Source organism: Pipra filicauda, unplaced genomic scaffold, assembly GCF_003945595.2.
Source record: "Pipra filicauda isolate LSUMZ 115617 unplaced genomic scaffold, ASM394559v2 scaffold5_size6683894_pilon, whole genome shotgun sequence".
Lineage (NCBI taxonomy): Eukaryota > Metazoa > Chordata > Aves > Passeriformes > Pipridae > Pipra > Pipra filicauda.
The window spans coordinates 1,639,361-1,660,927 of record NW_024104754.1 but is presented as its reverse complement, the minus strand read 5'-3'; the positions used below and the strand labels follow the sequence as shown (position 1 = coordinate 1,660,927).

Genomic DNA, 21,567 nt, shown 5'->3' with positions numbered 1-21,567 from the left:
TAGTCAGCCATGCGTGAGTTATAGAACCACAAGTTAGCAACTCATGTTAAATTTTGAAAAGACTGGTTTTTATTTGCTTCTAGCTCAAAATTAATTTGATCTGTTTCCTTCCAACTGGTGTAAGACTAAGACAGATGATTTTACAATAAAATGGAGTTTCTTGACAGTATTACAACAGCATGATGAGAAGAATCTTTTTCTGATTAAACTAGGGTGGAGGACTGTTCTGACACTTGTCTTAAAAGGTCTGATCTTGGCCACAGACATCTTGTCTGTTGCTCTCATGGAGTTTCTCAGCAGCATGTAGGTGGAGTCAAGGTCTCTGGGCTCCAGAAGACAAAAGCTTAATACGTGACCTCCAAGTGTATTTCTGCTGCCTGCGAGAGATATAAAAAAAGCAAGAAAGTCACGGTTTATTCCACTAGGAGAAAAATCGGTAAATGTTTATTATCAGTAAATGAAAGTCCATTTTATCAGGACTTTCTAGCATGTTCTCTGGAGAGGACTGAATCCTTCTTTCAATTGTGTATGGTATGCTGAAGGTATTCATTTGGAACTTTATTACCAGTCTTTATTATAATTCCCTTTATTTTGGGTGCTATCTTTGCACAGAATCAAAACCAGAATGTGTCTCTTCTTCTTAATTGAATTTCTTACTGTTATTTGTCTATTTTCTACCTACAACATTAAAAACACTAGTTATTTCATGCATGCTACCTTTTAATATATAATGGATGAGACCTTGGTACACTTAAAAAAATACAGAATACAGCTGAGACAGAAATATGAACTGAATTATTGACTGTGTAAAATATAGCCACAATTTCAGCTTAAACTCTTAACATTGCGTGACCAGTTGCTGTGTCTCATTTGAATCTTATGTGAAAAGAAACATGGAAAATGCAAAACATTTTCTGTATCCACAAAACTGCTAGTACTTCTTTCTCCAGTGGAAGTGACTCCCCTCTATCTTTAACAGTGAGCTAAACCCGGTAAGGTAGCAGTAGTTCCCAGTAGGATCATTCAGTTTTTGTTTTCTTGTGGAAATCAGTGCCATTTTCAATCAGTCTTTTTTTTTCATATGAAGGCCCTGAAGTGTCACTCATCCCTTTTAATTCTGACAGTGCTGCTATATGAGTTGTGGTAAAATTAAATTTCCATAGAAAAGACAAATTTTGTGTCTAACATATACTTGCAGATTTCTCTAATGAATGTGCAATGCCATAAAGGGCCCACAGCAGCTTCCTAGTCAGTGGCTATTATTATGGAGCATTTAATTTGTGCACAAGTATAGTCTTTCTTGTCTATATATGTCTCTATATGTCTCTAATATGACTAATATAATATAACATTTTCTTTCATGTGATTCCTAAGACCGTGCCTCAAAATTGGTATAACAAATATTGTTCTGACGCATAGGAACCAAGAAAAAAATTGGCCACAGGCTTCACAAAAGACAAGATCTCATCATAAAGAAATTTCATAGTCAGATCTAGAGCTACTGTGCATAGCTGTTCAGGTACATCTGTTGACCCTTGGATGAGTGTAGTATCAAGAGTCATTAGGCTGCATTTTCTGGGACCTTCTTGATATTTGTGATTTTACTCTTCTATATAGGAAAACATAGAATCTTTTGGCAAAGTGAAAAGGAAAGAAAAAATGTTGCAGCTTGATTATATCTGTACGTTGCTGTATTGTTAGACTTGGTTTATAAATTAGTTTTTAAGTTCTTCTCAGAAGTGCTTTAGTAAAATATTAATGTTGGTGTTGAGCAGTCACAGGACAGAAGCAGTCCAGAGTCTGTATCTGCTTCATACAGAAAAAGCCTGTAATAGAATCAGCAGAATGCCTTAATACGAAGAAGTTTGAAAAGGAAACTAAGCTGTTCTGTATTCTCATTTATTAGACAGGGAGAGGGAACTGAAGAGTAACCTTTAAGGAACTCAAATTGCACCTGAATAATTTGCATTTAGAAAGGATGTTCCTTTCGTGTTCAATTGGTTTATCGAATCCATGTTAGATTCCTGTAAATGCTACACAGCTTTGCATCTCCAGTATTTTGCCTAAATGAAAGACTAACCTTTGGAACCTGGCTTGGCTATATTACATTTATGTTTAGTCTAATAGAGGTGATGAAAGTCATTGAACTGAATGGCACGCATTCCCTTGGTCCTTTAGAAGCAGCTTTAACAATAATCTTACTTGGATGTTCAGAGTGACAGGAATTAACATCATTCCTATACATTGGAACATGCTTCTGCTTGAAACAGCCTTCTCAAATGCATGTTGCTACAAGGGCAGAGTGTGCAGCAGAAGAAAGAAAAGCTGAATATACTTTTCATTCCCAAGAGAAATTAAAAAGAAGGCAAGTGCTTTGAGTAGTGAGCAAGCATGCCTTCATTTTGATTCTACTGACCTGCCATAAAGAAATGAAACAGTGCTCATTTTACTGAAAAAAACCCACTTTGAAAACGAGTGTCTTAAGGAGCTGTGGAGTTGGTGTGAATGTGGACTGAGCTCATTTTGTTCCTTCAGTGTACAGTATATGTTGACAGTAAATTCTTCCTGCAGATAGTGGTCATGAGAAGTTTTGCCTGTATTAGAAGTATATGAGAAATCTTGCTGTGTATGTGGGACCTCTATATAATACACCTATTTCAGTCCCTTTCTGTTTCAGCTTTTTTGTGAGATCTCTCAGGTATCTTGTACAGAGTCTTTATGGGCAAGGTAGTATTTAACAAGGTGCTTGAGACCTATAATGTTTTGGGATTTGTTTGTGATTTTTATGCAAAAGCAAAATCATAATGAAATCAGACATTAATCTAGTTTGTGAATTACACTGAGAAGTGCTTTGTGGAAAAATACCCAAATCACTAACAGAGATTGGGGATTTAATATTCTACATTAATATACCCAGAACTAGACACATCAGATTGTAAGTAGCATTTTTGAGTTTATTCATAGCAATAACTACTTTTTTGTATTAAGGGAGGGCGATAGTTTGGTTCTGATCCTGAAAAACAGGAAAAAGCTAATGTCTTTGTGAACTCTGCACTCACACTCTCTTTAGGGGAACTTTGCAATAGCCGTGCAATTGCTCTTTTGAGTCAGAGTCTGGGATCTCCTGAGTTATTCTGAATGTGTGCTAGCCTCAATTATTCCTCTGGTCCCCAGGTGGATTATTTTCTTCCACTGCTCTACAGCATTCCTTACCCTTTCCCACATGAAGGTAGAAGGGCTAGAGTTTGGAATGACAGTACTGGAAATTGAAAGCTTCTGTAAAAGAGGAATCATAACTTTTGCCCAGAAAATCTCTATGTAGTCTTTGCTTTCATATTGTTGAATCCCATGCCAAGAAGCTACCCAGTAAACAGTTTGCCATAACTAAGCATCAGGACCAAATAACAAGAGCCATGGATAAGATAACCACCATAATAAAGGTCCACTAAAACCATATATAAACAAAGCCTTCCCAAACAACCTGGATATTTTGTACCTGTCACATCAGCAAAAAAGGCATGGCTACAGTCCTTGAATTTAGTACAGCTGCTTAACTGTAATTGGTTATGAAGTTGTGTGAGAAATTGTCCCATCCTGGTGAATAATTATCTCATCTCATTCATTGCTAGTTCATGGTTGGGTTAGAGCGAGGGTGATATAATAACACACAAAGCAGTAACTTTGGTACCTAAGACTTGCAGCTACCACAAAATGATGCTGTGTATTCTCAGAAGTGGAAGATACAGCCCATCTGACTTCTGTTCTTTGCTCTACCTGTTCAAAGAGTAATAAATTGATATCAGTATTCTGCTCTATTTTCTCTAGGCACTCCAAGAGTGAGATTTGGAGTATTTAAGGGATCTACTAAAGTTCAGAAATGAAACACAGGTTATCTAGAACAATGAATCTTTCCACAGTAATAGCAAAGCTTGACCATGTGAGAACAGAATTTTCTTTGGAAACAGTTCAGCTCTGTCTCAGAAACTACAGATAAGGAACGTAAGTACCCATGTTTGTGTGCATGTGTGTGTAAAACAAAATAAAAATTCCAAAACAAAGCAAGTTGACTTGCTCCTTCCCAGCTCCACATAGACAGAATTGTAGAACTGCAGAGACAACAATTGTTCTTTAGGCGGGCTTTATGCATGCCTGAAGTGTGGTCAGGAAACAAAATAGAAATACATAAAAAAATAGAATGGAAAAAATAAACTAATGGTAAGAAATGTCTTGCTGCTGTTCTGTTTGTCTCTCTATATAGTGTAAATAAATGAGTATGTGCAGTTGACCATGAATTATCCTTTACCCTTGAGGGTCTAAAAACTTAATTTGGAACAAGTTTGACAGGGTATTTCACAACTTCTTTAGATTTTTTTTTTTTTTTTTACTTTCTAATAACTTGGCATATGAATTTATGAGTGTACTGTGGTACTATCATCAAAAAGAAGATCAAAATAGTGACTAGAATAAGTGAAAAGGAGATAGAACTGGCACAAAATCTGTATGGAACAAAGAAGTTACATTTATTATTCAAAGTACAACTCCCATTGGGAACTTGTATAGGTATCATATAAGTCATGATGGAATAGGTCCTCTAACGAAGGACCATTATTATGAGAAGCAGGTAGTCTCCATTTAAAATAAAAAGCTAGGCACAATTATACTGGTTGTTAGCATGCAAGCAGCTAAAAGAGCCCTGTGTGTTATTAGGCACTAACCCTTACTACGTGAAATGGAATTGTCTGACAGGAAAATTGGGTAGGACTTTCTGTGGAAAAAAATGCAAATTGTGGATCAAGTTATCTGTAGGAGTCTTATGACTGATATTAATGGTTTAAGGTTAAGTTTTGTTGGCAATGAAACAAATATTTTGGCTGTTCCTGAGGTCTGTGAGCTTTATTAAGTACATGAATTACAAGTAATCTGATAGCATACTATGTTCTCTTTGCTTCCCTAGGATCCTTGAACCTGTCTCATCTGAGACAGGCATTGCTTTCACTGTTGTTTTTATGACAGCTGAATGTGAATGGTGAATGTATCTTTGGAAGGCAGAAGGTGAGGTGCATTGTCTTTTAGTGGTCAAGTCTGATAGACATCCTTTTTTATGTGTTGGTATTGAGTTTTATATAAGATTTTGCAAAAGTGAAAATAAGTTTTCCCTAGGGAGAAAGATAAGAAATAAAGGATTAGGATATCTCTCCATACAATAACTCCTACTGTGAAATTCTAGCCCTATTTGTAATGCTAGGTTAATAGATGGAATTGATGATCTTAAAAAGGTCTATGATTCTAATAAGAGCTTTGCTACTGACTTCAGGATGATCACAGTTTTACTCCTAAGGTGCAGTTGTGCTTTTCTAGGAAAGCTAAAGTATAAAATACAGCTTCTGCCAGCACACCATCAATGCAATAGGAAGGGAAGAGGATAACATTGAATTACATCCATAGCCAATAATAGCTGCTGTGAGCACCCTGATGATCAGTGTATTAATGTTAGTCATCAGCTTTTTGGGTTTGTATAAGATTATTTTCTTCAAATCTGAATGAAGTAGACTCAAGATGAATTTGAGTTCTTTATGGAACTGTAGTTAGTATTTTTTTTTAAACTCTTTAAAAAATGTCAGATGTGGTAAAGCTTCTTAGATTTTTATTAATAAAGCACACCATTTATAACTAACTAAGTTTTGAAGCCCTCCAAGGCACTGTTTAATTTTTCAGCTCTCTTTTTTTGGTTCTATCTAGTTCTGTATTAGCTTCCTATCATCAGGTCTTGCCTTTTGTAAAGCAGACATTCTCATGCACACATTTCTGGGACGTATTGTGCACATCATGAAAGAAGGAAAATGACTCTTGATTGGGATCCCAGTCTTCACTGACCCACTGCTCAGTGGGTATTAGATAGTGTGCTTGGCTATCAGCAACATTGCAGAGGGTCTTTGGCCAGTACATTGCCTACAAGTCATGGATTGAAGACTGTTCCTTCATATATTTCAGGCAGAGCTAACATACTCTTTTTGATAGGGCTGTTTTGATGTCAGCTAAGAAAATAACTCTTTGATGTGTTTGCATGAGAATGAATCCTGTAGATAAAATTATATTGCATAATAGTTTCCTGCAGCTCCCCAGATACTTATTAGAGTATTCGGAAATTTAATTCAGCCTCTCCCTAAGAATTGAGGTCTCCACTTTGTACTTCTGATTGCTTCTCTCAGCTCAATTAATGACATGGAAGCACTTGTTCTTTCTCTGAATAGTGTCTGGGTGCCTCCTGCCAGAGCAATGGAGATCACCTTCTGCTGAGCTTATAGATATATGCAGGAATAGAGCCATAATGGGTGCTTCAGTGCACTGTGTAATATCCTCTTCCAAATTAAGAAGGCTCTGAGACCAATCAGTTTTTCCCTGCCTGTATTTGATTGCACACTTAAAATCAGCTGACTCTCAGGTCAAGTGGTGCCTTGTAGCTTTAAGCTCAGCAGTGGCTGTTGTCTGTGTTAGGGAATTTTTCTGTCACTATAAAAGGCAAAACAAGACTAAAGATACTAAAGATGGCCCTGGAATTTTTTTGCAATGATGCTCCCTGAGAAACTTGAAATTTCTTGATTGTAAATAGGAAAACTCTTGAAGTTTCCTACTTGGTAGTACATGGTAGAGAGAACTTGAGAAGGGAAGAAAAGGGTTTAATTGAATACTTTCCAAAAATAAAGTGAAAAAAATTATGTATATCAAATCAGAAGGAAATAGAATAGTAGGGTGAGGTGACAAAGTCCTCTTACAATCTGATAGTACTCAAGACTGGGCAAAGTTCTGCATTGTGGTATTAGATGTCAACATCCTGAGATATTCAGCTTGGCACAGTGAGACCACTTCATTACCTCATTTCACACTAGTGTGTTTCAGGCTATGTGCTGAATATTTCCAGTACTTGGCTTTTTATACTATGTGCGATAGATTAAATTTTCCTATTTTGACAGGGAATATCTTTAGCAGGGTGCCTTGAAATGCCTTAGGGATTCAAGCTGTCCCTTAATCAATGCTGCAGAGGATGCAGTTTTGATTTTTTTCCTCTAATATATGAACTATGACACTAGATTCATCCTGGCATACATCTGCCAGAGCAGACTGAAGGCGTTCAGTGAGAGACACTTCATGACCAGCATAGGGCCAACAAATAGGAGGCAATCTAAAAAAGGGGAATTGAAATATAATATAGATGGGAAATATAAGATATCTCAAAATAAGGTCATAATGGAGGACGTAAATTGCACATCTATGCAGACAGCAACAGGACATCCTCAAAATATCCTACAGTATCTGCATACTGATACTGACTTTTACAAATATGCAACAGATATGGATTGTTTCTGAAAAGAACAGCTATGGGTCAAGATGTAACATAACAGAGAAAACAACTCTGTGAATATAAATATTTATTATTAGTGGAGAGAAACTGCTTCCTACTAAAATTGGCAAGAATGATGAATCCAACCCTCTTAGTATTTATTGGAGAATTAGAAGGCTAATGAGGTGCAGCGAAAAACCCTTTTCTGCCTTCTAGAAAAATCAGCAAAGCTAACACTGTCAGACCATAATGAAGAATACTCCAGCTACTGGGCTGCAGATCCACCACTAAAAATCTCCAGTGCCTGATACTGAACCAAAAAGAGAAAAATACAAAATGAAAATTCCTACATTACCTGAAGGACATGCAGAATTCTTTTCCATCTGTATTTTTTGTGATTGTTAATACTTGTGTGAAACACTGCTGAACTGCCATAGAGCAAATTACAAGCAAGAGATGACTGTGTCTAGTTTGATCTTTGAGCTTCTTTGATTAGATGCAGATAAGAGTCAATGTCATCTCTACATATTGTGGCATGTTTAACATCTGCTGTTCCTTTCTGGGCTGGTTTGCAGTTTGAGTCCTTAACTTATGACCTTTTCTTTTTCTTTGATTTAGCCATTGATTACACCCCAGAAGATGTGATTCATTTGAACTACAAAATCTCTGCTTGTTGTGGTACTAATAAGCATTGTGCCTACTGAAAGCTGTAGCAGAAGAGAAAGGGAGGAGGCCTAACATGCCTGACACTGTCTTTTGTCTGTGTTGCAGCAAGGGGAGAAGGAAAGATGTATAGGAATAGTTTTATCATCATGCATACATATACACACACATAAGCATTTTTATTTGTTTATCTAATCTCCTGGACGCTTTTTCAATGCCTGTTTTAACCCTTTGTTCTTGAAGTAAGCAAGGAAAAACTATATGACAGGCATTTAATTTTTTTCTTTCTTGAGAGCAGCTAGTGTCCCTTGTGTTGAGAAGAAAATAGTACCGTGTGGAAAGCTAAATTTCAATTAACACATCAAAGGGCAGTTTGTGGTGTTTTGCCTATAACTAAGGCTTAACTGAGTTGCAGGACTCTGGGAATTTTGTGTTTTCCTATATGCTCACTTACTGCATTCTTAGCTCTCCTACTTTTCTAGTCTTCCTCTGCTTCTCCAAATGGGACTAATGAAAGCAGTATAATCTTGTCGAATATGGTTCTTGCTGAGGAATTAGATGAACAGCTGCTGGGAACAGTCTGGGAATACAATTTGGTGAAAAAAAAGAGATGAGGTACAAACAAATTCCCTTATGATGCCATTCATTCTATATGCAGTATTATACCAGAGGGTGGAAAAATGGGAAGGCCTAAAATTCAATTTCAATTTGAGCTGGTTTAAAAAGAAGCAATTCTACATACATTGCAGCCACAAAAGCATATATTTATAGGCACAGGCTTTCACTTTGTAGGTAGAAACTGCACAGCTGGTTGTGTACATCTGGTTTTTTGCATGCATAAGAACTTACTTTTACAGGCACAACTATTGTACTTTCTTCTCAGTATTTCCCAAACAGTTATGCTAATTCCTCTATTATCTAGTTCATATCTCTTCTTCGTGCTTTAAACAAGGTTGGGAAGGGGAAGAAAACCCTACATTTTGGCATGCAGGACAATCAGAAATCCAATCCAGAAAATGAAAAAGTCATTGGTATGTGTCAGTGTTCCTGCAATATCCTCCCACTCACATTTTTGCATTGTAAAAATCCAGCATGCAATTCTTGGTTAGGACTGGAAATTAAAGCTAATCTCCTCAGTTGCCTTATGCATGTCATACACCAATTGAAGCAATGGCATTTTGCTTTCTTGTCTTGCTACTTCAGTGAATTTCTTCTCAGGTCCTTTACACCTAGCAGTGTCTGGGAAACACACACAGAATTAAACACGCCTGTCTACGGAAATGGGAGAGCCAAACACAAGAACTACGTTGATCTTGGATAAAGTATCATTTAGTGTAGTTCTAATAATTCACACTATTTTGTAAAGTTTGGTGGGGATCTTGGTAATATAGAACATGCTGTGGCCTTTGGCCACACATCCCATATTTTGAACCAGATTTCCACCAACTTGTTTCCTTTCATCCCACTGATGGCCAGTAGCCAGTAGTAGGAGTTGGATTCTTTTCTTGATTGGTGTGTTAGAACACATGGAAACCTTCTTATGCTGTGTATGTTTTGTAAACTACAAGCTTGGACTGAAAACAGCCATTTTAGAGTTCTAGGAAAGTAATTTTAAATAAATACTTCAAAATATTATTCTGGAACTGAATTTTTTCCAATTTTTTTAAATTGGAAGAGGCCTTCTTGGTAGTGATGAAGAAAGAAATATGTATTTTTTAAAAATAACTCTTAGAAATCATCTAGAAGTTTAACAGTCATGAAGACTTCATCATAAATGACATTTTGGTTTCTTTAAGAGGGATTGCATTAGCTCTCAGAATGGAAGTGTCACCAGATCAACTGTAACTATAGCTTGACACTTTGTGCTTCTGTGCATGTGCACAGCTTGATATTATCTAAGTACTGGTAACAGTGGTACCTAAGGCTGCCCTGGATAAACACAAGTTTCTGATGACAGCATCTTAAGTACAGGAGAAAAGCTCTTGTGCAGTTTACATTTATGATACCATCATATCCCTGAGGTGCTGGCAGAGCTTCATTCACAGTTTTTCGGTGAGTTGTTTTTCTGTATTTCATGTATCACTTCTCTTTCTTGGTGAAAATCATTGATATTTCTTCTCTTTAATAAAGCCAGATTAAAATTAAGAATGAACATCAAAATACCTTTTACTAACCTTGTTATTTTAAAAGAATTCAAAATCCCAATTTGACTTCTTAATGGTTGTAAAATGTATGTTTTGGACAATAGAACTGTATTTTAAGAAATAAAGTAATAAATAAAGAATATTTTTGACACATTTATGTTTAAAAATTGCTAAAGTTAGTTTATTTTTTCATTTTCATAGTTATTTTTTATTTTATGTGGAGGTTTGTTTTATTTTACTAAGGCCTTGGTTCACCACAACATTTGTATTGCCTGATCTATAGCAACCAAGTTAAATGAAACAGGTTCTCCAGTACTGAAATCATTACAGGGAAAAAAAAAGGAGGTCCAGTCCATCCCTGTTGTGGCAGGAAATGGGTAACTAGGTCATCCCTGACAGATGTTTGTATAGGCTGCTGTTAAAAACCACAAATGAAGGGGATTCCACAACCTCTTAAACCTATTCCATCTAATCTAGACTTTAAGTTGAAAGGATTTTTTTGTTGTTGTTTCATTTTTTATATGTACTCTGCTGCATAATTGTTATAATTCAGGTGGGTACAAAGATCTGTTGACCATGACTTTCTGTATGCTACCTTTTAAAATACACATTTTCCCTCCAGTCTTCTTTTTCTGAGGAAGCCAAGCCCCATTCCTTCAATCTTTCTTTGTAAGTCATATTTTCAAAATAATTTACCATTCTTGTTGGTTTCATTTCAACTCCATCCAAATTGCTGAAATCATTCTTAGGGTGCATTGCCCAAAATTGCACAGAATGCTCCAGCTGAGGCCTCAGCAGCACTGAAGACTGCAAAATAATTAGATCCTGCATCTCACATACTGCACGCTCCTAGTACATCCTGGAATGCAAAATGCCTTTCTGCAACATCATCATGTTGTTGACTAATATTTAGTTTGAAATCCACTTGAACCTTCCTATCCTTCTATCATCATCAGGTTATATTAATATACTCTTTTATTTTTGTCATGGGTAGTACCTAATTTCTCTCTGTCTAGTATGAGCTTGTTGCAGTTATACTGTTTCTCACATTAGCTAAATATTTTGGATTCTGATCTGCTTTCCTATGTATTTGCAACCCTCTTCCAGATTTTTTTTTGCAAATTTTACAAATTTAGTCCTTGTTTTATTATCCAAGCTGTTCAATGAAAAATTGAATAGAATAGGATGGATGAGAAATCCCTGAAGGATGTTACTGCAGTGCCATCCTACTCTGTCAGGAAACTGTTGATAAATACTGTTTGAGAGAAATACTTAACTACTTGTGTGTCACCTGTTACTTGAATTTGTCTACACCATTTTTTTTGTTGAAGGCAAAATTAATGAGGATCCAACTAAAAGCTTTGTTAAAGTACAGATATCACATTTACTGCTTCCTTCTTATTCAATAGGCCTGCTGCCCTTTCTAGGAAGGAAATTGGAGAGGTTTGACACAATAATGATTCTAAGATTACATTTTAAAATCTTACTACTTAACTGTTTTCTGTCATACTGTTATCTTCGTGCCTATATACTAACTGCCTAATAACCTAGGATAGTATCCCTCAGAGATGTCGGAAGTTATTTATGAAAGTTAGGTCAATTGAACTTTATTTCCTAAGACAGGCAGCATTTTCATCCTTTCTAGTCTTCTAGGACTTCCCTTGCACTTAATGAATTCTCAAAAACCCCAAACCAAAACAAAAAAACCCACCACAACCTCCCTTCCCCCTGCATCGTCATGCAGAGATTATTTTATCTTTTAAGTGCTCTGGGGTAATTTTTAGCAGATTTTCCTATGGGAACACAGTTTATATGATCACATGTATGACCAGTCAGACCACACCATGCCTTTTGAACTTGCTGTTCACTCTCCAACTGAACTAGACTGGGTAGGGGTGGTCTCAAAGGTACTACATTTCTATAGATCTTGTGAAAATGAGCAGGTAAATAGAGAGTCTTCCATGGCAACAAGGAACTCAGTGTAAATGAAACCCTGATATCAGGCATTGGAAAACTCACAGAAGAATGTTATGAATATTCCAGCCATAAATTTCAGTCAGACTTTTTGCTCTGGGCTAATGCAAACAGGAGACATAAGGCTACAGGGAGACAAGCTTTATTCACTGCTTTCTGAACTACGTGTTTAAGTCAGCAGGATTGGAAACTGGCATTTCTTAATATTGCTTAACCCATTCCTTCCCTTTTCTGGTCTGTGCATCTTGGACTTTAGTAAATTGCTTTGCATGTCAGACGCTAAGATATTTTGTAGCTATGTTAGGCAAAAAAGAGCATTGAATATTTCAGTCTTCTCTGTGTCACATTATTTCCTGTCTTTCAGTTAGATACCGGTTTTGAATCTTCCTTTGTCTGCATTAATTTGTGTATGCATGTGTGTGTAACCTTTTATTGGCTTTTAGGTCCTTTCCTAGATTAACTCATTTTGCCTCTTAGCCTTCATGATTTTTTCCCCCTGTGAGTATACTATTCTTTTAAACTCATTTTTAGTCATTGGTTCTTGTGTTCACTTTTTTGTGTCATTCCTTCTTGATTTTCACTTAACCAAATAGCTCCTGATGAAGCTTTGCTGCTCTCTTGCAGTGCTTACTTTGTGTCAGGGTAGTCTGCTGCTGTGCCTTTAATACAGTTCTTTCAGTAACTGTCAGCTCTCCTATGCTCCCATTTCCTTATGAATTTCTTCCAAAATATCTACCTACCCATTCATTCCCTAAGCCAACAAAAATCCGCTTTTAGAAGCCCATGCTCTTTCTGTCAGTCCATGCTTTCTTTGGCATCATTAATTTTATTGTTTTGTGATCAGTTTTATATTTATATCTTCCACCTTTGTCTTATCAGGAAGTATTAACTGATGAGCTAAATATGCAAAACAGCCTTTCATCTCCTATCTCCTCAACTGTCTGAAATCTCTGTACCCTGAAAGAAAAGTTGTTCCAAATCTGCTGACTACAGGGCTGTTATCTTTTTCTTGGAGGTGTGTCTGGACAGAATAAGGGATAGGACACTGAACTGGGTGGGTATCAGATCAGATGGAGCAAAGCAGCTCCCCTATTCCCAGCACAGAATGGGGCAGCAGACCAGCTGCTGGAAGGGAACAGAGGCAGAGAATTTGTAAATTAGAATACTGTTATTTTAATATCTAATATTTCATCATCTATCAGGCTTATTGTTGATGTTTTGTGGCCAAAATTTGAAGGCCTTATTCAACAACTACCAAAAAAGCAAACCAACAATGCTAAATTGGTATGACTTTTGCCTGAAAAAAAAGCATCAAGACATGCCCCATTGCTATTAGAAACCACATACAGACATGGCTCTCTGCAAACACTGACTGTCTCTAATGGCTTAAAATCAAAGGCAACAAAATAAGCTCCAGGCAAGACAGATACTTCAGGAAAGGAGATATAAGGTGTAAAGAGTGAGACAGAAGTATGAAAGCTGTGTGGAAAAGCAGGAGCTTAAAAAAACATGGAGAGGAAGCCTGGCAGATAAGAGAGGCCTATTTACCTGAGAGCAGCGTTGTAAAAGGAATAGTCTGTGTGTAGGAAAAAAATTGCAGGGAAGAGAAGACAAGAAGATTGTAAGGAGCATGGGAAGAAAAGAAATATAATAAAATGAAAACAGGTGAGGAAAAAGAAAGTGAATGTAGCATCCATCAGGATGGGTTTTTTTAAATTTTTTCACCAGGGAATATTTAAATCAAATATTTTTTATTAAAATGACATACACAAGAAGGGATTGTAAAACTGTCCTTGATTCTGGCTGGAATGTAGCTAATAATCATACTAGCTAGAGCTGGAGTCAAGAGGAATATTTCTATGGCAAAAAACCCAAAAAACAAATTCCATTTGATTTTTGTGTTTGGTTTGAAGGGAGGCTGTTTGTAGGCCTCTCGGAGATTTGGAGCAAAAATCATTATAGCAGAGGTGGATCACTGGATCTGACGGATGGTGATGGTATCAAAGGTATAATAAATGCAGTTTATGACAATTACATGTATGATAAAACTAGATCTGTGCTTACGTGGTGTTTGTGTCTATTTCTTAAAAGTAGGCTTAATGTGATACCATTGTTTTCATTTTAGCTTCTCTGCATTTTGATATACTGGTATATTTAGGGAAGATATTTTTGCTACTATATTATTTTATGTATGTTTTTGTTACCTTGCAACTCAGAGTTGGTAGCAAGTGCTATATTAAAAAAATTATAAAGCATGTAGTACAATATATAGCTCAGGGAAACAGCTCTAATTCAGCGAGCCTCAAAATTGATTTAATAAAGATCAAAATAAATTCTTCCTATAAAAATGTTATTGCGCTAAATCAGTTTTAGAAAACTTTAACTAAACTTGAAAATGAATGTTTGTACAGTTGCAACATTCCTGTTTGCTCACAAATAGAAATGCTTTGTGAGATTTAGGTGCAGAAGCTGTTACGATCTGAGATGTTCTATCCCAGCAATGAACTTCCTGTCACAATCACTGGGCATTTTACCTTGTAGTTCTGTCAAAACTGCATTTTGAATCTTCTGAGCTACAGAACACAGACTGGAAGATTCTAGTCATTATCCAAGCCCAGAGTGGCCAGGAGCACATTGGTCTGATACATGTACTCAGCTGTGTCAAGAGAAGGGAAGGACAGAGGAATTTGAGCTACAAACTTCCAGCATTCATCAAGACAGAAAACAGTATTTTCTTCTCACAAGTTATGTTTTCCCAGCATACTGCATTCCATCTAACCTAGAAATGTCATCAATACATCATTTTGATTATGAAATAATGTAGGCATTTTCTATACAAACTGCTGTACCAGTGTGCCTATTTAGTTATAAGAATATTTTTCTACTCTGCTAGTTAAATCAGATTGGCTGCTGGTGTTGGCAAAGTTATAGGGGATGTGTATGTCTTTCTATATATGGGATAGTTGAGTGTATGTGTACACATATTTCTATGTATAAAATTCATAAATATTGGCAAATATACTGGCAAATATACAATGAGGCATACTGTAAGGGCTTATGCTTTAAGAAAATACTGCTATAGGTCTATTATCCAGTGCTAGGACGACAGGGAACTAACAAAGAATTTGAAGCCTTCTTAACAAACAAAACCTCAGTTTCACTGGCATTAAAAATAATTGATGGGCTAAATAAAAGGATACTAACAAGTCGGGGTTGCTCTACCGTCTTTTGCCAAGGCCAAGAAAAGGTAAAAAGAGGAGACGTAATACCCTTGTTGGGCGTATTTTAGAACTCTTAATCAAAAGTAGTCAATGAAGAAAAGAGATGCCAAAAGCATCTGAAGATCTAGCAATCTCTGATTCCTGACATTTCCCTGGGTTCTAGCTGATAGAGACTGATTTAAGTTTGGAAGCATATAGTTTAGTACTTTTCCAAGGATGTTGTCATTTATCATAACTCTGGAAAGTCTTGACTTTCATCAAGCCTGCTAAATCAAGTTCCTCTTCTACCTCTAATTCCTCCAATCATCTTGTGAATTTGAGGCAAATTGATTTTAGTAGGAAAAAGAAAGGTAAGACATACCCAGTTATTAAGAACATGTATTATTTGATGTTATTAGATACATATCTTTCATAAGGACACCAAAATGTATTTGGTGCCTATGAGCGATGAAGGTGAGGGTCTCAGAATAGGGAAGAAACTGTAATGTCTCTGGTCCCACAATCATAGCATATTCTTCCTCAAGAACATCTGGGATAAACTCTGGATTTTACATGTAATGTTTGAAATTATGTCTTTGTTCTGTAAAGGATATATGTAAAAGTTTTCTAACTGACATCTCACCTGAGCACACAGTTATCTTTATAGACACCATGCAGATGTCTCCAAAAACTCACTCCCGCTGTCATCTTCCTTATTGTCACTAGTCATCAATTCCTTTCTTTAAATGCTTTCCTTCACTATCCACCAGTTAACTTCCCTTAACTTCCCACAGATTGTGAACTTACTGTGATAAAAGTTTCTTGCACAAATAATTCCAGTGGCAAAGTTGAAAGCTCTAGGAATTTTAATTTTGGGGAATTTTGTTGCTTAGCTTTTTTATTTTTGGAATAAGGAAAACTCATTATGCTTTTCTGTTCCTCAGCTGTCCTCAGTTAGAGAGTTACTACTGCAATAAACCTTGCTAACTTTCATTTGACACGTTCTTATGAGAAAAAGAGCACACAGGCATTTCACTCCTCTCTGTTCTGATCTGAATTTTGAGGTCATCTTCCTTAGGAGTTAGCAAAACTAAATGAGCTTTCTGGGGCTTCAGCTGGAATGAAGTTTTCCCATGTAGGTAGGTGTGTGACACCTTCATCATTATTATCCAGTGCAATCCCACTGAAAGGGGACTTCCTTATATCTATATATCTACTGCTATATCTATATATCTACTATATCTATATCTATATAGATATATATATCTATATATATACATAGATATATATATCTATATATCTACTACTTATATCTATATATCTACTACTACCTAATGTCACTGGTATGCAGTGTTTACACAGGAAAGCTTGATAGCAGACTATTCTGTTCCTAAAAATTAGAAGGCAAAGAGAAAGATTTAATATTTATTATATATTTTTTTAAAGAGTAATACTTACTAAGTACTATTTGAGTTTGATTTAGTTTTTAACATTTTGGGCAGGTGACACTGACTGACTGCTCACCACTGTGAGAGAAAGGTCATCTATCTATTTGGCCACTGGAACATAAAGTTTTATTGCAAAATAAAGACAGGACATTCAAAGAAAAGCATTATGTACATTTATAATGCTATTTAATAAGGGAAGTATTTTGAAATTTCTGAAAGGTTTTACTGAAGATGTTCTCTTCTGCCATGATACTATTAAACTGGTAACATTGAAGCAATGTGGCTTTCCAAATAAATCAGTGTCAGCTCTAACTCACTAAGAAAGTAGATTTTCTATGAACTACAGAGGGGAAATATACCCAGCTCCATGTATTTTTGAAGTTATTTAGGTTGTGTCATCTGGAGATGATCTGTATAATTCACACTCTGCTTTCAATCTACATCAACAGCTCACAAAACCAAGACATACAGCTCTGCTATGTTACAAAAAGTAGACAACATGTATTTTGCAGCAAGTACTGTGCTCTCGTGGAGAGTCCTGCAGTACATGCCACTTCCTCTTGGTCCCTTGGTGAGGTGTCTTCTAACACACTACAACATTGCAAAGATCTGATTACTATTCATAGTGTTAATATATGACACCTCAGCATTTTTAAACTGCATGTCTGATAGAAGAAGTAATGAATCGGATCTTCTTCATGTCCTGGTTCCCCTAATCAAAGCAACTGATGCTTTATTTAAACAGGAAGTCTCAACCCTATTGGTGGAATGACTTGCAGGCAACAGTTTGTAAGCAAAACTGGCAGAAAGAATGCTTGCTTATGTATGTTTTTGTAAGGATAGCAGGGGTTTGTATTAAGTGGATGCAAATGGTTATAAACAAAGAGACTAAATTTCTTTAACTTATTGCTTCTTACTTGGCAGATTTTAAAAGCAGCATGCTGCAGCAGGATATACTCATGAGGAAACGAGGTGCATGCTCACTTATGCTATTGTATGGATTGTGGGATTATGAGTACGTCAATTTGGTTTTAACCTTGCAAGAATATTCTATGCCAGCTGCTAAACATTAATACTGCAGTCAGAGTGAACTAGCACTGTTTTACTTTATGCCCATGTACTGGCAATTTCCTGGTATAATTCGCTTAGGTAAAATCTGAGTTTTCTTTCAGATCAAGTCTTTAAAAACAAGTCTTGGTTGAAATATCAAATCACTTCTCTCTGCCAAAAAAAAATGTATAGCTGTTACTAAATATATGTCCTGGAACAGACTTGTTTAGCAAGAAAACAAAATAATTTTTACTTAATACCAAATTGCAAAGAAACTTGCAGCTATGCTGTATATTTGTGGGAGGTGAAGATCTTAGATAATTTGACAGATGTCACTTTAAAAAGAAGATACAGAATTAGTAATATGTGTGTTGTGCACAGAGCTGCAATCCAGCATTAGTAATCTATTCCTGTCATTTTCAAATAGAGGGGAAAGTAGGTTAGTAGATGGCCAGGATGTCTCCCCACAGCAACCACAAAATGAGTGCTAAGGCCTGACTGATGAATATATTCTTCATCTATGCAAAATGCAATATATCTGCAACCCGTTATTTTTTTTAAATAATAAAAAGTTATTGTTATACCTAAGTTGCACTGGTAAATTAATAGTTTTTGTTCCAAAACTGACTTTCCATATATCTCACGTTCTCAGTGATGACTATGTTAGTTTTAAGGAAGGAAAAACTGAAAAATGTGTTTACAGTCAGCTAAGTTTTCACTTTAGACTCTAAACTCAAGGCAGAGAGGAACGTTTTCAAAGATGCCCAGGTCTGGGTTGGTGCCCAGCTGCGTGGGAGAGGCGAGTGAGTGGTGGTGGGCCTGGCACATGGCTCCTGCCCGACTTCCAGTTCATCTGATGGGAGCTCCAGCTCTAGAAGGCTGGCGAGCAAAGCCCTCTCCCTCGGGACCTCAGCTTCTCCCAGGTCCCCCCGACTCTCCGCCGCCACACCATCCTGTCCGGGAAAAGAAAAGCACTGCGATGCGGCAGGCGCCTGACAGCGCGCGGAGGGGATGCTGCCGAAACACCGCTCACCTGGACCGTGCCGGGAGGCGCCGGCCCAGCGCCTCCGCTGCCGCCCGCACTCCCCGCGGCCGCGGGCTGGGCTGGCCTCGCACGGCAGCACGCCGAGGTGGTGCCGGGCGGCGCGGCCCCGGCCCCGGCAGCCGCGCGTACCGGCTCCGGCCCCGCCGCCGCTCCCGCCCCCGCCGCCCCGCCCCGACAGCACCATGGCCGTGGCGGCGGGGCGCGCGGGAAGGCGCGGCGGCCGGCGCGGAGGCTCGGGCGCGGGCGGACCGTGCCGCCGAGGACACCCGGACGGAGGGGAGCGCCGCGGCCTCGGGGGAGCCGCCTCCGGCTGGGCCGTGGCGGCCGGCGGAGCGCTGCCCGCGGCGCGCAAGGTGCCCGCTGGGCCGGGGGGGAGGTACCGCCGCGGGACGGGCGTGCGCTGGGAGCGGGGGTCAGCCGAGGGGCGGCTGCGGGCCGGCCGGGGCAGGAGCGGGGGCAGGGGCCGCCGGCGCGCTACGGCCGCGCCGCTCAGCGGGGCCGGGGGCAGGTGCGTGCGCGGCGGGCGCCGCTCCCCTCCCGCCGCCCCTGGGCGGCTCCGGCTCGGCTGGGCGCCGGCGGAGCGCGGCGCTCGCTCGGCTCACGATCGTGTTTGCGCATGACCCCTCCCCGCCTGCGCCCTCCCCTCCCCTCCCCGGCGGCAGCGGCGGCGGCGGGGAAGGTTGGCCTCAGACACAGGCGGCTGCTCGGCGGCGGCGGCGGCGACGCAGTGCAGAGGTGCGGGCAGGTTGAGCTGGCCCCGCGCCCCGTCTCTCCCGCGCCCCGCCTGCCTCCGGAGCTCGCTCCCTGCCGGCGGCCTCCCCGCGCCGGTGTCGGGCCGGCCCCCCGGCCATGAGCGCGGCGCTGGGTGTCCCCCCGCCGCGCCGCCTCCCCCGCCGCCCCCGGCGGCTGCCGGGCTCCAGGAAAGTAGCTTGATGAGTGTCCAAAGTAGCAGTGGAAGTTTGGAGGGGCCGCCATCTTGGTCCCGGCTCTCCACGTCCCCACCGAGCCTGCAGGGCTGCTCCGCGGCAGCGGCGGCCTCCCAGCTGCACGGCGCGCCGCCCGGCAAGGCGCCCAAGGAAGGTAACGAGCGCGCCGCGGGGCCGCGCGGGGGGCCCGGTTCTCGGGGAGGGGCCCGGTGGCCGCCGGCGGAGGTCGGTCCCGGGCTGGCGGGGAGCGGCGGCGAGAGAGGTCGGTACCCCCGGTGGCGGTGCGGGGTCAGCGCTGGGCCCGGCGGCGGTGAGCGGAGCCTCGGGCGCTGGGCGAGGGGGCCCCGCCGTCCCCGCCCGTTCGTCAGCGCGGCGGCGCCTCGTTGTCCCCCCCCGCGCCGGGCCGCGCAGCGGGACCGGCCGCGCTCCCTCCGTTCCCGGGCCGGCCGCCGCCGCTCCCGGCTCGGGCGGCCGCTCGCCGCGTCCTCCCCGAAATAGGCTCCCCTCCGCCAGCGGCCAAGTAGAAGTGCTGCGCCGGAGGATGCGGCTGTTGTCGCTGGAGGGAGCCGGGCACTTTTGGCATCATGGAGGTGGGAAGGAGAGAGGGGCCGACACCGGAGGTTCGTCCCCGTGGGGAAGTCGCCCTCGGGGGTGGCCGGTTTTGCGGCCAGAAGTGACAGGGCGCCTTGCGGCCGCCACGGAATGACTGCAACTTTCTCCTGTCCTCCATCACGCCTTCGATGATAATATTTTTCTCCTCCCTCCCCTGCTCCTCCCCTCTTGTGTTACACCGACAGCGACAGCAGGGTGTTGTGGGTGTTTGCAGGGAATATCTGTATGAAGGTTATGAGCAAACAAGTCCCTTCGCTGTTCCCTTTCGGGTATTGTCTGCTTTTCCTCCCTGTGTTGAAATGTGTTGCCACAAGATGTAGCAGTTATACAGCTAGTGAATTGCTCGGCGCTTTTAGCTAAAATAACTACTTGCTGAACGCCGGTTAGTGGCGGAGGAGAACTTTTATGCACAGATATTTGCATACCGAGCAGTTGTATAATTTTACTTGATTTGCCCCAGTTTAATGATTACCATGTAGCGTTTCTTGCAGCATCTGCAAAACGTCATTGCCCAAGCAGGAAACTTGCTAACTTAAAATAGAAATAATAGCGAAGACGGGGAGTCTTTGTTTTTCAGGTCTTCCTGTAGCCACTTGCTTGCTTGCTTTTTGGGTTTTGTTGGGGGTTTTTTTGGTTGATAAGCGATGTAAGGACGTGGTAACAGGGATTCGACATCCTGAAAACGTATAATGCAGTCCGGTTTCTCCCATTTTCCACGCCAGTAGTTGTCAGACTTGTATCACTCGGTGTCACTTTTGCACACGCTCCTGCAGGTAGATTGACATGAAATGCTCTAGAAAATACCTGGGAAGGAATTATGGTATATGTTAAAGATGCTGAGTAAAGTGGCAGGCATTTTGTGCTCGTCTTGTCTGGGAAACTGAAGCTCTTAGAAAAACGACAACCACCAGCCAAATTCGTAGTTTTAAGTTTATTGAGAGTAGGTTTCTTCGGTGTTGTAACTCTTGTTATGAATATGCGTGCATATAATATGTATACATAGGATATTTTCGGGTGTATTCAAATACTTGCTGTATAAGCTTGAAATTACTATTGCAGCATAAATTACGTATCTGTTTATTTTAACAAAAAATGGTGATCCATGACTACCTCTATTTAGACGAGGAAAAACATTTTTTTTGTGAAATTAATTTTTAACGTGATCA

The 21,567-nt window shown here is 40.2% G+C and overlaps 2 protein-coding genes across 5 annotated transcripts in view; both read left to right on the top strand.

Annotated features, from left to right (window-relative positions):
- Nucleotides 1-10,162, top strand: part of METTL8 (methyltransferase like 8) — a 101,291-nt gene extending 91,129 nt beyond the window's left edge. For both annotated transcript variants that reach the window (XM_039387942.1, XM_027733688.2), the window contains 2 exons: nucleotides 3,826-3,999; nucleotides 4,955-10,162. In XM_039387942.1, the coding sequence (XP_039243876.1) occupies nucleotides 3,826-3,881 (56 nt within the window). In that variant the 3' untranslated portion in view covers nucleotides 3,882-3,999; nucleotides 4,955-10,162. The remainder of the gene's footprint in view (nucleotides 1-3,825; nucleotides 4,000-4,954) is intronic.
- An 8,951-nt stretch (nucleotides 10,163-19,113) lies between these two features.
- The window catches only part of TLK1 (tousled like kinase 1), a 68,868-nt gene continuing 66,414 nt past the window's right edge, over nucleotides 19,114-21,567 (top strand). The window contains exon 1 of one of the 3 annotated variants that reach the window (XM_027733510.2): nucleotides 19,114-19,216. Coding sequence is in view for 2 of the 3 variants with exons in the window: in XM_039387936.1 (XP_039243870.1) it covers nucleotides 19,796-19,943 (148 nt within the window). In the remaining variant the exon portion in view is untranslated. Of the gene's footprint in view, nucleotides 19,217-19,562; nucleotides 19,944-21,567 lie in introns of those variants that run through there. The other 2 variants (XM_039387936.1, XM_027733508.2) reach the window with 2 other exon arrangements.